Raw genomic sequence first — 17500 nt, forward strand, 5'->3', positions numbered from 1 at the left:
TGTCATCTGTGCCATTCCAGAACATTCTGGACTGCTGCATCTGCACCTGGTTGCCATGGTTCCTGGGTGAGAGAGTCGCTGGTTGAAAAGTGCCGCTGCCCTCCGCACTCCGTGCTGTTTGTCTGAGCAGAAATGCTCCCAAACCCCCCTACATCCCCCACATCTCACATAAAGAGACATGGTACTGCCACATGGCTCCCTGTTAACCAATAATAGCTCATCCAGAAACGTTGGGAGGCTACCATTTGGAGACAAGTGGGGTTGGTATCTCTCCAGTCTCTGATTACGCTCATGTTACACTACACTTCTATTACCCCAATCATAAGTATTGTAACACTTTTTTTATAAAGTACCGGTATTTAGAATCACGTTCCACGAGAACACAATGATAGCCCCATTTCTGTTTTCATCCTGGCCCCTGCTATCTACCTCCTATGATTCTGTTGCCTTTAAATATATGTTATGTACAATTATTATGAAATTATTACTATTTTTTTTTTTTGATTTATACATCCACTCATTGTGTATCTGAATACTGTATGTCTTTGTACACCTGTTTTTTTTATGTGTTTGTCATTTTGGAATGTTTGGCATGTGTCTGAATGAATGTGTGTTTGTGGCAACATTTTGACTGTGTGTGACACGTGCACTTGACTTGTGGATTGTTCTTTGGGAACTCGATGTGACAGCGCAGTTTGTATGTTTATATGTACTGTTGTGTTGTCTTGTGTTGTGTGTTTTGTTATTGTATTCTGTTCTATCAAAATCCAAAGTCATTTCAGAGAGCTCAGCACGTAGGACCAGGTGAGGTTGCAGGACCTGTACAGCATGTACTTTGCTTCTCAGATCGAAGCAGCGTCTGGACCAGATCTGGGCCATATATCAGCACCACATGTGGGCCAGATCTAGGCCGTATCAGCGCCACGTGTGGGCCAGATCAGGGCCAGCTGTGGGCCGTCAGCTCCAGCTTTGTCGGGTCCGGCTGGGTTAAGGGCCGTTCACACCAGGAACGCAGCATATAATGATAACAGCAAAAACTTAAAAAGGATAGAAGTTTTGCTCTAGTTGATATGAATGACAACGTCCACATTGCATACTATATAACGATAACATTAACATTAACATTAAGAACGATATCGTTGGTGATCACTCTCAGAGTGTTTTTAAAAACGATAAAAAAAACTGACAGCCAACGAGGATCCATCAAATTAAAAAATCATCTTTATCAACATGAGAGACTATCTTTGGTCTATCGTTTGTCAGTGTGGACGCTCATGTGGTTATAGTTACGGTTGCCTGTGTAGTTTTTGTTCCTGTTGTTAACAGCCCTTTATAAGTGAAACTATTTGCCTGGCTGTAGCTCGTTGCCATCATAAGCGACTTCTCCAGATGTCTAGCCTGCTTATTTAGCTTTCCAGTCGTGGTCCGTGACACATTGTCAGGCCTCACGGAGCATGTCTTTGAAGAGTTCACACATAGTGATCGGTAATCGCCAAGTAAGCGCTGATTTGCCTCCTATCTGGGGCTTTCGTTGGCGACTTCCAAAATCTGTCGGTGTCTGTAAAATCATGTAGTGTGATCTACGATGATGGAAATGCAGTAGAAAGAAAGATCTGGAACCTGCAGCTTGATAGCAAGAGCAAAAGAGAGAGTAGAGTCCTGTACCTGCCTTACCTTACCTTATCTTTTTTTTCTTGTTTGTTATCCTACTGGAATCAGTGAAAGCCATGTAGAAAAAACTGTCCCAGAACCAAATCTTTCACTAGAGTACGGGACACACTTGTGTGCACGTGCATGCACACGTACATACACACACACGCACGCACACGCACGCACGCACGCACGCACACACACACACACACACACACACACACACACACTCTCTTAATAGAAATACTGTTAAGGGCAGTGCACACCAGGAACCGTTAACTATAACGATACCTATAACCATAACGATAAAAGCGTCCACACTGACCAACGATAAGCAAAGTCTCCTTGTGTTAATGAATTTGATGGCTAAAATGTGATGAGTTCTGATTGGCTTTTAGCTTTGTATCATTCTCAAAATCGCTCTGAAGGTGATCCCCAACGATATTGTTCTTCATATTGTTATTGTTACAGTTTATGTGTAAACGTAGTCATTCATATCAACGAGTACGATATGTTTTATCGTTATAGTTCTTGGTGTGAACACTCTTAAAAAGGGTATACTTTTGTTCATACATAAATCCATTGTTCAGGATTATATCTGAACAGGTCTACAGGTGTGACTTCACTTATAATGTTATTCAAAAATACATATGCTGTTACACTACAAACCGACTCTTATAATGTTAATCAATAAAATATGCTGTTACAAACACTGTTTCTGATCAGTATTTTGACTCTAAGCCACTTCAGAGGCAAGGTGTTACAAAGCAGTCCACCCTTCTGCACATTTCAGCATCTGAAGATCAAGGTTAGTCAATGTTTCTATTGCTTAAGCGGCTAATAAAGGCGCTAACAGCAACTTTACCTGTGTAAAGGAACACACGCTGACAATATACATACATACACTGTACTGCTGGCACATACAATGAAAGTGACAGGCAAATGAACACACTCTAATAAAAGCGTGTGCCAAATGAGTACTCTGGGCCTGAATAAACGTGTTTACTAAATAAGAGCATGTAGGACAACAGGAAATAGATGAATGGACGTGGAGAAAGCAGTAATTAAATGCTTTGGGAGATTGGTGGAGATGTATCTGTGGGCTCCACCACTTGCCATCTGTGTGTGCGTGTCTTATGGTCCCTGTGTGGCGTCTGCCCACCAATTACCCGCCGTTTACGCTGCCCCAGGTATGTCCACCAAAGCAGCCATTTCAGAGTCCCAATGCAGTCATTAGGGCTACAAAAGAGGCCCTGACTTTCCCACAGACACACATACACACACGCACACACACCCATACAGGCACAAACACACATGCACACACACCCATACAGGCACAAACACACGCACACACACCCATACAGGCACAAACACACGCACACACACCCATACAGGCACAAACACACGCACACCCAGGCACACACAGACACAAACACACATAGGCACACAGACACACAAGCACACACATGCACACACACCCATACAGGCACAAACACACGCACACACACCCATACAGGCACAAACACACACACACCCAGGCACACACAGACACAAACACACATAGGCACACAGACACACAAGCACACACACATACACTGACACACACACAAACGCACACAGACACACAAGAACACACACATACACTGACACACACACACAAACACACATGCACACACATCCATACAGGCACAGACACAAACACAAATAGGCACACAGACACACATGCGGACACACACACATACACAGACACACACACATGAACACACGCACACATACGTACCACATGCATATGGAGCAACCCTTTAACATGTGTTTTGTGGAATTCTTCACATTCTCTATGTGTTCCCTGAATTACTCCTGTTAGACAAGTAGGAGAGGAGGCAACACAGCTGGGCATAAGGATGTCATTCCGCTACTCTTACACAATGCTTGTTTAGCAGAGGTATTTGTTTGTGTAAGTTACACTAGTTACCTATTACAGTTTCATATTATTTACACTCTAAGGCACAGTGGACAGAAGGCTTTTCACATGTCACATTAGGGCTCTTACTCTAAAGTCTTTTGCAAGCGAAATTTGTCATTTTGGCCAGGGTGATTCTGTTTAGACCTGTGTGTTAACTGTCACAGGTTGACAACGTGATGTAAGAGTTTACGCAAGCATTAAAGCGATCGAAAAATGTAAATAGGGGGTCTTTGCATGTAAAAAGTGTGCTGATATGCGACTGTAAAAAGGTCTTTGCATGTAAAAAGTGTACTGATATGCGGCTGAAAATAGGGGGTCTTTGCATGTAAAAAGTGTACTGATATGCGGCTGTTGAGTTTGGAGGGAATTTGGACCAGGCTTCTGACCAGAATCAGCTTTTATCTGGGATCACACATAAATACACCACCCTGTTATTTCTGGCTTAACAAACACACACACACACACACACACACACACACACACACACACACACACACACACACACACACACACACTCTTTCTCTCCAGAGACAAAGACACGCGTGCACACACACAGAAAGAGAGAGACAGAAGGAAGAGAAGAGACAGCTCTTGACAGACAGAAAACACAGACATAGACACACACACACACACACACACATACACGCATGCACACAAACACACACACACACACACAAAGCTCTCTGAAGTCAGCACAACTCTTTATTATGCCAGGGCGTGGCATCAGCCCTCAGCCCCCAGATCACTCCCTATTATCAAATCCTCCAACGGTGACAGCAGGTCTGACCATTACCAGTGTATGAGTTTGTGTGTGCATGTGTGTGTTTGTCTGTGTGAGGTATGAGCAGTGGATTTTCTTTGGCCTGTGAAAACGTGGGTGTTGTCATGCATGACTAGAGAAATTGATCTTTGCCCTGAGCGTGTGTGTTTGTGTGTGTGCGTGTATGTGTACGTGTAGTTCACATATCCGCAGTCGTGTGGGTATGAGTGTGTGTATGTGTGAGAGAGTGTGTGCGTATGTGTGTGTGTGTTTGCGTATGTGTAGTTTACATATCCCCAGTCGTGTGTGTATGAGTGTGTGTATGTGTGAGAGAGAGTGTGTGTGTCTGTGTGTGTGTGTGTGGTGGCAGGAAAGCCATGTCTTTGGCCTGTTGCCCTAATGATTCCTGACAGCAGACGTTTGTGGGATTAGAGTGTTTGAAAAGAGGGACATTCCGCCCCTTTGTCATGGGATGGACACTGTCTGGCCACACCAAGACAGCTGAGCGGAATAAAATAAAAACAAACGGTGGCCACGGGACCCACAGTACAGGACGCGAGTGACGGCAATTTAAGGGCTACCTGTTGGGTACAGTGTCTCATGTATATCTTTTGTATTTTAGGTTAGGGAATTTTCATTGTTCAGTCATTACAGATGATAGGCTGCAATGTATGAATTTAGAAAAATAGGCTACAACACCCTATGTAATTCTCTCTTTTTAAATGTAGATATTTCAAAAAGTAGACCTGACCATGTCCATTATAATTTGGCCACATTCTTCTGCTGGAGTGTTAACGAATACCCCAATGTTGGTGCTAAATGTGCGTGAGCGGGCGTGAGAGCGCATTCCTTTGCAGATGATGTAAAATACCAGCGTCCGATGGTTGAGCAATACACGAGGTCATAGCGGCGGGTTTTCCCTCTCTGTGCATTTCTTCGACATTGCACTTATGTAACAGACTCTGACCTATGGGCTTAATTAAGGGCATAGCGTCTATATCGTGTTTGTCCACTGATGTGTGGACAACCTAAACACCGCTTTTACCGGCCGCCGTCCAGTGAAACCAGCTGTTCGCGCGCCACATTCATCACGCGGCGGTAATGAGAGCCTAGGTGTCCGCGTGCAGCTGGCCTGGTAGGCAGGAATGATAATGAATAGCGGTGCGCGCTAGCGGTGTGCGCGCCGTTGGTTGACGTGGTTAGAGAAAACAATGAATTTAAGGTCAAATAGTGTAATCTACCTCAGAGAACATAGCGCAAGATTTTTTTTTTAAAAGAGCTTCCTTTAGGTAATTTACCTAACAGTGTCCTACATATTAGAATTTGGATTTGGAAAAAATGATAACCTTTCAATTTGTAGGAATAATCATAGACTGGTAGCGTTAGCAAACGTTTAAGCCACTCAGAATGTGCCTATTTTACTTGACATTAAAGTTCTGGAAACGACTAGAGATGTAAGCACAAAGGCTTAAGGCCGAAATGAAAAACGACAATTATCAACAGTCATAAAAGTATAATACATGTTTTATTACTGTTGTATCTCTTTTTTCGTTTGTTCATTCATTCATTCATTGAAAACACATTTTACAACATACATTTTGCCATCTGAAATACATATGGGGAGCAAGCGATGGATGAAAAATCTGACCCAATAAAAAAATGAATGAAATTAACTTGACTGAAGGTTTTTCCCACAAAGTTTTAGTTCTCAAGATAATCTCCCTACATTACAGTGTACAGCAGCCCAGGGGTGACAGACTAAAGTCCACCAAATAACATTAAACGTAACAAACAGGTATAAAACAATGGGCAAAGGGGCCAGGAGTTTATGGAAGAACCCACCACCTCAGTACTGTGTGAGGGCGGGGACAGCGTAAAGGCAGATGGTCAGTATGTGTGGTTCTCTCTCTGGCACACACATGAATGCTTACATAGACACAGACACAGACACACACACACACACACACACACAGACAGACAGACACACCTTTCCACAAGGTCGAGTTCAGTGAGCTCAACAATGGCATAAGTACAGCTGTGCAGTGGGCAGTAAGTACAGGTGTTCCCACACTGATCATAGGGCCTCCCCAGTAGCCGTGCGGAAAGCGGGCTTTACGACTAGACATGATTTGGCAACACGAATTGATTAGCCAATACAGCTGGCAAATCAATCCCAGGCAAGAGAATCAAATCTAGCCCTGATGTGGCCCATAGCTGTCAAGTCGCTTTACAACTAGAAATGAGCTGGCAACACAAACTAGCCAATAAAATTAGAAAAAAATAAATCTAGTTTGAATTTTAATTCAATTCAATTTAATTCCTTGGATTTGATTTGAGGAATTTGACAGAGAACTGAGTTGACCTTTGACCCAGACAGGGGTTGACTGCGAACCAGGTGCGGGCCATAGCTAGGCCAGGTTCAGTGCAGGCTGGAGATGGGACGACATAAGGGGAGTCCCCCTCCAGACAGCATAGTATAGACACAAGGCTCCAAGACCCAGACAGAATGAGACAGTGCTACACTATCTACAGCAGTCATGACAATGCCAGGCTACTACACATTAGCATGGCCGCTAGCTGCAGCAGTTATGACAATGCCAGACTACTACACATTAGCATGGCCGCTAGCTGCAGCAGTTATGACAATGCCAGACTACTACACATTAGCATGGCCGCTAGCTGCAGCAGTTATGACAATACCAGACTACTACACATTAGCATGGCCGCTAGCTGCAGCAGTTATGACAATGCCAGACTACTACACATTAGCACAGTTGCTAGCTGCAGCGGTCATGACAATGCCAGACTACACATTAGCACAGTTGCTAGCTGCAGCGGTCATGACAATGCCAGACTACACACTAGCACAGCCACCGGCTAGCTGCAGCGGTTATGACAATGCCAGACTACACACTAGCACAGCCACCGGCTAGCTGGAATGCTTGAGCATAGAAAAGACACAAAGTGGGCTGAAAGTCATGCAGCTCAAGCTCGAGATGGTTAAGTTTAGTTACGGTGACACATGTGCTGACTGCTGAGTGATAAAGAAGTTTGGTGTGTGTGTACAAGTGTGTGTGTATGTATGTGTGTGAGAGATGGAGAGTGAAATAGTGAGAGACAACAGGAGAGAGAGAAAGACAGACAGAGAAACAGAGTTCTTGCTTGTTTAGGCCACAAAGTTTCAACTCTATTACATGATGAATATTATGAGATACTGTAGAACCTCTCATGACAGACTACTGTACATTCACACAAACAAACAAAAACAATGGCTCTCTTCAAAACAACTTCAAATTCACAGCAAATCCCGCAATCCAGTCTTATACCATCCATTCACTCACAAACAAACACACAGACAGACATCAATATCACACCACCCCTCAACATACACACTCCCTTCACAAGAAACAAGATAAAAAAAACTTGAGTTGAGTGATTAAGGACTTGTGCATGAATACAGTTTTCTTGTGTGGATATGTGTGTGTGTGTGTGTGTGTGTGTGTGTGTGTGTGTGTGTGTGTGTGTGTGCACAATATGTCCGGCACATAGTGTGTGCACTGGGCTGACATTGGCCCTGACAGAGTTCTGTTTTGTTTGTTTGTGTGTGTTGTTGTTTATAGTTTTTTGAGCTGGCGGTTGGTGGAGCTGATGCGTCCGTCCATGTTGTCCACCTTGTTGAGCAGTGAGTCCAGAGACACGTCCTGGTCGTCGATCTCAGACTGCAGGCCCAGACCCAGGTTCTTCAGCCGGCTCAGGCCCGAACACATCTCATCTGGGCCCGCAACACACACACACACACACACACACACACACACACACACACACACACACACACACACACACACACACACACACACACACACACACACACACACACACACACACACAAATATGGAAGAAGTTATAACAAGTTCTATAAGCTAAATAGACATGCATAAAGCCAAACGAATAGGTTCTTAAAATCTCAAAATAAAAATGTTGTTTTAAAGTGACCGTCAGGTCAATATGGGCAAAGACAAAAGACATGTTACGACTATGACACCAGAAGTATTCTTCATTTTTACTCCCCAAGCATGTCCATGGAAATGTGTGTGTGACTTACCGAGGCTGTGTGTATGTGTATGACTTACTAAGGGTGTATGTGTATCTTACCCAGGTTGTGTGTGTATGACTTACCCAAGTTGTCATCCAGTTTTTCATGGGCAGCTTGTAGGTGTCTGTTCTTAGAATAGCCATTCTGATTGGACGGAGTGTCATTTGATGCAGCTGAAGCGCCAAATCCTATTGGATAGACATACTATATAACTGTAGAAACCAACAGGTGCTTGGAAATGAATACACTCAGCATTTAATAATTTTCAGCTTTTAACCGGGCAACCGCAACCCTGTGCAAGTGTATGCACAACTATGCATTTTAAGATGTTGTGTCAGAGAGATCTACTGAATGAGCAAGTGAGTTCCAGCATGTGTGTGTGTGTGTGTGTGTGTGTGTGTGTTTGTGTTTGTGTGTGTGTGTGTGTGTGTGTTCACTTATTTACCAGATGTGTCCAGTTTCCGTAGGTTGGGATGGCTGGCCTCATACCGGTCCTCTTGTTGTTTACTTTCCGATAGGGCGTCCTGGAGCCTGGATAAATGTCACATCAAAAGGGAGAAGCATGAAGTAAATAGCACAGCATCGCGACCTGCAGGTGTCTGCTGCCCTCTAGTGGTCAAATCGACTCACTGCACCCCACAACTCCACAAGGGGGCTGGCCACACATTCCACAGGCCTTTCTCCTTCCTGTTTTCCTAGAGGTGATTTAGCAGGGTCAGCCAGCCACTTGTTTTATGACAGACTGCTGATGCTAGGGGTCAAGGGTGAGAGGTCACTGATCTTACATACCACTTGGACAAGAAGTCCTACAAACATACTCACATTTACACAAAGACTCACTCACAAACACACCAAGATATATGAAGTGATGTTCAACACACGTGCTCTCACATGAACGCACTCAGGCATGCACGCTAACACACACACACACACACACACACACACACACACACACACACACACACACACACACACACACACACACACACACACACACACACACACACACACACACACACACACACACACACACAGAAGACAAGGAGATGCACAGATACATGCACACAATAAGCAATTCACACAGACACACTAACAGAGGGCAAACTGGCAGACAGACATGGGGAATGTGAGATCACACAAACAATCCCATACACAGAGAGTAAAAGCACTAGACACAGCAGTTCGGGGTCACATACAGACACACTGAAGTCAGCCTCTTTTTCTGCTAGCCTGGTATCCCTCAGGCAAGTCTCTCTGGGGTCTCGCTCTCATATCAGAGACACACACACACACACACACACACACACACAGACAAAGACACAGACACCACACACAGACACAGACACCACACACAGACACAGACACAGACACAGACACAGACACACACACACACACACACACACACACACATACACACACACACACAGCGCAAGGATGCGTACTTGCTGTTGGCTTGGTATCCCGTGGGCTGGTCCCTCTGAGGAGGTTTGGCGGGTTCGGGCTTGGCCTTGAAGTAGTTGACCAGGCCGCCCCACACACTCTTGATGCTGTTGATGTGGCGCTGGCTAGTCCGCATGTCCTGCTCCATGTTGTCCACCATGCGCTCCGTCCGCTTCAGGGCCTCGCCCTGACGCATCAGCTCCTACACACACACACACACACACACACACACACACACACGGAGCAGATGATCAGGCCAAGAACAAGAGAGTGTAAGGGAGAGTCGCAGCAAGATAATGCAGATGTTTGCCACAGAGAAAGGGAGTCATCGGGGGAAGCACATGATGAAACACACATGCGTGTGCGTGCGCCTACACACGTACACACACACTACAAACTCCCAGGCAAACACTCTCACATTCACAGCCGTTGCAGTGCTGCAGTAGCCTGGAGGACCAGAGCCAATCTGAAAGATTAAGGGTCTGGCCACGAATAACATAATGGCCCAACTCGTGGGCGGCACCAAGCACGCATTTGAAAATCTCACTGCACGCAATACACACTACACTATACGATCAACTGCTGACTGACTGACTGACTGATTCCAGTCTTTGATACAATTGGATAATACTACGTCGATTGGATAACACAGATGTGATTGGTTCCCCGAGATGCAAGTTACGTGCATCATTACTCGTTGCCAGAGTCTCTCGCTGAGCAAATGCTTCCACGAGAACTCTGGATTCCCAGGGTAGTGCCGCAGTACTGTACAGTGAGAAAGGGGCTGGGAATGAGGTCTAATAGGGGAAGGTCTATGAAGTCTTGCACAATGCACTGTCCAGTCACAGTATAGACTGCATGGTGACAAAAGGAAATAAAAGGGAAGAAAGAGAAAGAAAGAAAGAAAGAAGGCCAATTTGGCCCATTATATAAACACTCAAGTCCAGTCAGCTAATAGACAAGTCCAGTCAGCTAATAACCACAATGACAGAGAGAAAGAAAGAACGAAAGAAAGAACGAATGAAAGAAAGAAAGAAAGAAAGAAAGAAAGGAGAGAGAGAGAGAATGTAGTAGTAGCAGTAGTAGTTGTGAAACCACTCAGGCAACAGGAAACACCTGCTGTTTGGTAGAATTACGTCAGTCTCTCTGACAGCTCGTTCACCACAGCAATGGGCCTACACTCTGAGAAGAAAGTCCTGCACACACTCAGCAAAATAAGATTTCTGTCAGCTAGTGTGGGGTTGTTTTGGCTTTGCCTGAGGAAGGTCTGCCTGAAGACCTGAAATAAAACATGTGTGCTTACACAACAGGCAGATAAGACACAGAGGTTCCAACACAGGTGAATGTGAATAAACATATTGTTATGTTATAAACTGAGCACTAAGGCAGGGATCACACTGGCCAGCGGCAAGCGGCAGGTTTCCTATTGTTCTCTATGGTTCTGCAGCGGCAGGTTTCCTATTGTTCTCTACGGTTCGGCAGCGGCAGGTTTCCTATTGTTCTCTACGGTTCGGCAGCGGAACGCTAGCGTTGAACAAGCTGAGCACAACACGAGAGTATTCAATATTCAGTTTAGGCAAACCGTTTGTGTTACTAAGGAACGAGACAGAACTTATTATGGTCTGAGTGTCACGTTACTCTTACCGCTGCCGCTTGGTTATTTCCAGTGTAATCCCGGCCGAAATAATGCCCGGTGTTGTTGTGAGCTAACAAAAAGGACAACAGCACTACCCATTCTGCTTTCATTCCTTCCCTCTTCAGGGGCAGAAGTGGGCACTTCAGTTACAACACTTTTTTTTTTTTTTTTAAGTATATTTTTTGGGCTTTTTGCCTTTATTTGTATAGGACAGTGAAGAGTGAGACAGGACGTAAGTGGGAGAGAGAGATGGGGTGGGACCAGGATATGACCGCAGGTCGGATTTGAACCTGGGTCCCCGTGGGCACTTGGGCCCATATGCTGTAGCCTGTTGTGCCACAGAGCCCCCCGTACAACACTTTTCAGGCTGTGAGTGAGTAATGCAACCTATTCAGTTTGCTGGTAAAAACTGCCTTGACTGACACATCTATTACCTTTGCCAATATGTCATGTTAATGACTAATATGTCATGTAGAGGGGTCGGGAGTTGTGTTTAGTCTTTTTATGCCTTTTAATGAGATAGGACAGTGGAGAATGACAGGAAGCGAGTGGGAGAGAGAGTCGAGGTGGGATCCGGAAAGGATCACGGGGCGGGAATTGAACCCGGGTCGCCGGCGTACGGTGCAGGTGCCCCAGCCAGTCGCGCCACGGCCGGGGCCCAGAAAGTGCTTCTTAAAGTCATGTGAGGTTAAGGTCATGTAAAGCTCACGAGGCTGATAAGCAAAGCTGCACACAGAGATCTATGGTTCTATGTCTGCTTCACAACATTAAAACAACCCTTGATTGTTTGTTCAGACATGAAATGATAGGCCTAGCCTATATCAGCAGAGAGATAACCTTAGTATATGTTTTGCCTTAGTGCATGCAGTTTAAAAAAGGCTATGTTGATAGTTGAAACGCTGATGTGACTAATTCTTGGTCGGTCCACATAACAATGGCGGCGAAAAGATTAGCAACTGTCTGCCATCTACTACCAGACACAAACTGCACACTGAAGTGAAGTCATGTGCAGACAGCTGGTGATTCTCTCTCTCTCGCCTTGTCGTCACTTGTTATTTCACATCGGCAATAGTTATTTGTCCGGTAATTGCGGAATTTCATTCACACACACACACACACACACACACACACATCTAGAGTGTGTTAAAATAACAGGAGAGGATGAGGGTGCAGTACAGGATGTGCTCCTCTGGTGGACCTGTGAGTGTGTGTGTGTGTGTGTGTGTGTGTGTGTGTGTGTGTGTGTGTGTGTGCCTGAGTCAGCAACTTGACCAAAGGGTTTCACCTTCATCCAGAACTCAAAAAAAAAAAAAAAACATGACAATGCCAAAACTAAAAAAGTAACATGCAAGGAACCAAAGAGGAACATAACAACTATACAAACCAAGCTGAGAAGCTAGGCCTCTATTGAAGGTATTTTTTGTTCTTGTTAATTGTCTACTTTTATGCTTTTACAATGTTAGTGTATTGTTTTTTGTTATTATAGGTGTACCTGACTTTGGATAAAGCCTCTGCTAAGTAGGCTATGCCTAACCACAACAATAACAATAAATAAAGGACATTTCACACCCTGACTGACAATGGACTGTTTAAAACACTGAGGTCAGGCTGATGTCTCTGTTCCCACAGGGCTATAACAGAAAGACTGAAGAGGAGTTTCTTTCAAGCCATGTGCATCCATAACACACATACAACTCTTTAAACTACATTATATGAACTTGCCATACTGCACTTACACACACTGCAATTTTACCACTTTCTCTCTCTCAATCTATATATTAAATTATTTTAAATATTGTTGTTTATCCTTATTAGACACTATGCACATGAAAGTTGAGCAGCTAAATGCTAATTCACTACATGTCTTACAACAGTATCTCTATGTATGTTGACAAATAAAAATCCTTGAAACCATAACCATAACCATAACGTGTAGACAAACAGTAGGCGTTATTACCTCTGCCGTCTCTGTGCCGACTTTCTCTGACTCATAGATAAGTCCAAGCGACCTGTTGCTGCTGTCCACGGCCGACTGCGCCGTCCGCATGACCTCCTGCTGGAGATGCCTCTGTCGACGCTCGGCCTCGGTCATGCGGCTTTCGGCTGGGTCGTCGTCAAAGTTGAAACCACCTCTTGATCGGGAGGCGGTCGTCTCCTCCTCGTCATCATCGGCAAACGGGTTGTGGGATGTTGGGTACGCCATTCTCTGTAAATTGCAGGACTTCAGTGAATGTGCTGGATATTATTATTATTATTAGTGTCTATAAGCGACAGCGGTTAGAAGCGAGCTCTAGCGAAGTGTCCTGTTTACAACTCACAATGCTCGAGTTACAAGTCAGGCCCAGTGTCATATCAAACTACCTCAAAGTTAGTCTGTCTTCTTGCCAACAAGTATTTGCGTCCGTCATGTAAGGTTAACTAACTTGCCAGGTTAAATTACATAACAGCGACCAGTTTCACTCAAAGTTGCCCACTACTCCACAATCTACCTAGAAGCTACTTGTTTACTCACATGCTAAGTAGCCTAATATTAGCTTCAAATTTGGGCGGAGGTTAATAACATTAGTGCTAGCTAGAACTAAACTGAGATCCAGCCTTCACGGCATGATCTCGACATGTTTAAAACAGACGTAAAAATACATTTCCTAACTTCCGAATAATGCTGTCCAGCCTAATCAAGCACGACTGTCACCTTGCGACTTGGAAGCTGAAACTTCAAAGGTTACTCAACTACAGACTACGGCTAAGTGCTAGCGAGCTTCAAAGCTAACGTAAGGTATCCAGGCAGTTATCTACAGTTCACAATGTACAGCAGCAATCAAACTTCAGATGTTGATTAACAAAACGACGAAGTGTCACTTTTTTTTTAAATCAACGGGTCCTTCGAAGATATTATCAGACATAACGTTACCTTTCCTAGAACAGATGCTGCTGTTTTCGCCTGTGCCGTCAGCTGACTGCGCTTCTGGATCAGTTTCCTGTCTGATCTCTGACGTCAGCTAGACAAGTGGGTGTGTTCACACAATAATAAAAATAATGGCCGGATTATGATTTTATGTTTGTTGTAAACAAGATTACTAAACACGTGGAACCTCTAGACTGTCAACACCTGTGTAGCTATAGGCTATAATGAAGTTCGGTTATTCATTTTGTCATATTTATTTATTTGTAAAATATTTTTTTCGGTTTTGACTTTCGCAGACATTGTAGCCTATGGAACTTTTTTGAACGAAGTTCTTTTGGCCTTTGCTATTCATTTATTTCGGGTAGCCTATTTGAGAGACATTTCTTATGAACACGGTGTAACACTAACGCAAACCTTTGGCCTGTCACAGGAGGGAGCGAAGCATTTTGAACAAAGCCAACAGTTGAGTTGAAATGGGTGGAGAAAGGCAGAATAAGTTGTTCGCAGAAATCTGACATCTGGAGGCCAAAGACGGACAAACATATCTGTCAAGTCGAACCAGTTTATTTGACGAAGGGTTCCCAGCACACGTCCCTATCTTTGATCTGTGGCGATATGTCGTAGTAGTAGGACAACAAATAAAGGCATAGGCTCTTGTAGGCTACGATAACCTAAAAACCAGAGGGAAAGGCGGCTAATCGAACATGTCAATGGGCGCCGAGTTGGAGTCATGATCTCACGAGCAGTTTTGCAATTGCAGAGATGCAATCTCATTTAAATAGGCCTACCATGGGGATGCTGTCTTCATGTGAGAAGTCGCTTACATTGCACACACACACACACACACACACACACACACACACAAAGTGAACCAAACGGCCAACTGTCAGTGCCAAAATATCCTACAGGCTACGCATCGCATTAGGCAACAGTACCCAGCTCTACCGCGCTGAAAAGCTCTGCTGCATCAAGTTCTTTTGGCAATTGTGTACTGCGTGTTCCCTCAGACTTGCCGTATTACTGTTTGCGTGCCTGTGCTGCTACATTTGTGCCATTCTCTTGCGTTTTCCGAACTTTCTCATTTGGGAGGTGGAAGAGAGTAAACATGTCGGCGAAAGGAGGGGGAACTAGAGGCTTCTATTTTAATACAGTTCTTTCGCTCGCCCGGTCCCTGGCCGCGCACCGACCAGCGCCTATAGAAAAGGTGAGATGTTTTGCTTGCATCAGACATTTAATTTGTAGGCTACTGTCAACAGATATGTTGCGTAAAGTCTCTCCAATTCACTCCACTGTGAAAAAGACAGTGTCAGTGTCCAGTGCAGGCTACACTGCACGTGTTTAATGTCAGCTTAAATGGGCTACCCCCGAGATAGACTATCAAAACAACTAACAAGACAATTAACGCAGGTTATGGTGCATTGTTTCTTTTCTGAAATGAGATTGTGTGTGTGTTAGCATGTGTTGACATGGGAAGAAGCTACCCTTAATTGGTGGATAGCCTGTATAGTGTAGCAATTTAACTGCATGTCTCTGGTTGCATTAGTTTACAGACAATTAATTAAACGTGATGAAAGAAAAGGGCTCTCTATTAGCCTACAATAGGCTATATGATGTGGAGGTAATTAAAGGTGATTTTTGTTGTGATTCACTGAAATATGTAGTGGCTGTCACCGCCCCCCTTGTAAAACCTTGTCAAACGCACGCACAACAAAGACATATTTCTGCGTGTTAGAACCCGCGCTAACGCTGCAAGTCAATTCAAGTTTTTTCTGAAGCGGGGGTTGTCGGCATCGATCAGCCGATATTTTTAGTCAGCGATTAGATAATCATTCGCACTTCAAAATGTTGCGCACTGCAGTGCTTGCTTGCCATGGATACGTCGGTGGTGTAGCCTACTGCTACTGCTGCTTCTTGGCTGAGCGAAAACCAGTCACTGGGGATGCAGTTTGAAGAGTGCTGTATAGTCTACCCACCGTTGTGGCCCATGCACCATTAACTAATTAATGTCCCGTTCTGTATGATCGTTATCATGTGTAGACCAGCTGTCAAAACTTTTTGACAGGCTGATCGATGAAGTACTTGCTAAGCTGTCTCGCGCTTTCCAACAGGTTGGTCTAAAGCGCTAAAGCGCAGATCCATTGGGAGATTTTAGCTGCGACACCGTTGACCAACGAAACTATGCATTTATATTATTTGGTTATCCAGTTATATGGGTAGCCTATCACATATTCGTTTGGGAAATAACGATAAGCATAATGTAGCCTACAATATTATATTAAAATAATTTAGCGTTACTTAACGTTCAATGTCGTCTAGACAATTAGGATTTAATAGCCTAAATAAAATGCAAATGGGGGGGGGGGTATTTTCGAAATGTGGCCTTTCATCCACACACACTGTAGAACCAGAGTCACCAGTAGGTTACAGCACTGACCTTTGTCCCCCCCCCCCCCTTCTGCCCCCACAGGCACCCCATCTATTCATATTATTGCTACCCTGTAGTTCTGCATCAGTTTGCCTTTGTGATATGAAGAGTTGTGGGGATATTAATACACACCGCTATCCCTGAGTTTCGAAATAAAGAACACTGACCCTGGGTCAGTCAACAATTAAATTTTTTTGTTAGTGCTACAAGTAAAATTAGAATTGATTTGAATGACCTTCCCTGATGCCCTGGTGTTGCCATCTTCTCTCTCTCGCCCATAGGTGCAGAAGCTGCTATGCATGTGTCCATCAGACTCTCGGGGAGCATTCACTCTCGACATCCGCCGCAGGGATGCAGTCATCGCCCTGGCCATCTTCCTGGTGGAGTCGGACCTCCAGGTGTGTGTGTGGGGTGTGTGTGTGTGTGTGTGTGTGTGTGTGTGTGAAAGAGAGGCAGAGAGAGAGAGGGATATAGAGGCAGGCAGAGAGGGAGAGAGGGAGAAAAAAAGTAAGAGAGGATGAAAGTCCATCATGCAGTGTGTGTGAGAGAATATGGTTGTGTGCTCAAACGTTTTGGTGTTTATGACTACAATGAACATCTCAAAGTGTTCAGAGTAAAGCCTTCTGAG

At 44.5% G+C, this 17500-nt stretch overlaps 3 protein-coding genes across 5 annotated transcripts in view; 2 read left to right on the forward strand and 1 right to left on the reverse strand.

The window, feature by feature from the left end:
- LOC143106297 (somatomedin-B and thrombospondin type-1 domain-containing protein) overlaps positions 1 to 2341 on the forward strand; it is a 31274-nt gene extending 28933 nt beyond the window's left edge. For both annotated transcript variants that reach the window (XM_076270554.1, XM_076270555.1), the window contains exon 5: positions 21 to 2341. In XM_076270554.1, coding sequence (XP_076126669.1) covers positions 21 to 126 — 106 coding nt within the window. In that variant the 3' untranslated portion in view covers positions 127 to 2341. The remainder of the gene's footprint in view (positions 1 to 20) is intronic.
- A 3538-nt stretch (positions 2342 to 5879) lies between these two features.
- On the reverse strand, positions 5880 to 14504 carry snap29 (synaptosome associated protein 29). The gene is made up of 6 exons (XM_076270176.1): positions 14454 to 14504; positions 13500 to 13748; positions 9909 to 10108; positions 8912 to 8997; positions 8550 to 8654; positions 5880 to 8145 (listed from the first exon to the last, which is right to left on the reverse strand). The coding sequence occupies exons 2-6, from the start codon at positions 13743 to 13745 to the stop codon at positions 7988 to 7990; spliced, it is 795 nt and encodes a 264-aa protein (XP_076126291.1). The 5' UTR covers positions 13746 to 13748; positions 14454 to 14504; the 3' UTR covers positions 5880 to 7987.
- A 644-nt stretch (positions 14505 to 15148) lies between these two features.
- The window catches only part of pi4kab (phosphatidylinositol 4-kinase, catalytic, alpha b), a 65050-nt gene continuing 62698 nt past the window's right edge, over positions 15149 to 17500 (forward strand). Inside the window, exons 1-2 of one of the 2 annotated variants that reach the window (XM_076271235.1) lie at positions 15149 to 15651; positions 17154 to 17270. In XM_076271235.1, coding sequence (XP_076127350.1) covers positions 15553 to 15651; positions 17154 to 17270 — 216 coding nt within the window. In that variant the 5' untranslated portion in view covers positions 15149 to 15552. The remainder of the gene's footprint in view (positions 15652 to 17153; positions 17271 to 17500) is intronic. The other variant, XM_076271237.1, reaches the window with a different exon arrangement.

The sequence above is a fragment of the Alosa pseudoharengus genome, unplaced genomic scaffold (assembly GCF_046254945.1).
Source record: "Alosa pseudoharengus isolate Yale_2024_CS ecotype anadromous, Long Island Sound unplaced genomic scaffold, YU_APseudo_1.1 YU_APseudo_1.1_scf_6, whole genome shotgun sequence".
Taxonomy (NCBI): domain Eukaryota; kingdom Metazoa; phylum Chordata; class Actinopteri; order Clupeiformes; family Clupeidae; genus Alosa; species Alosa pseudoharengus.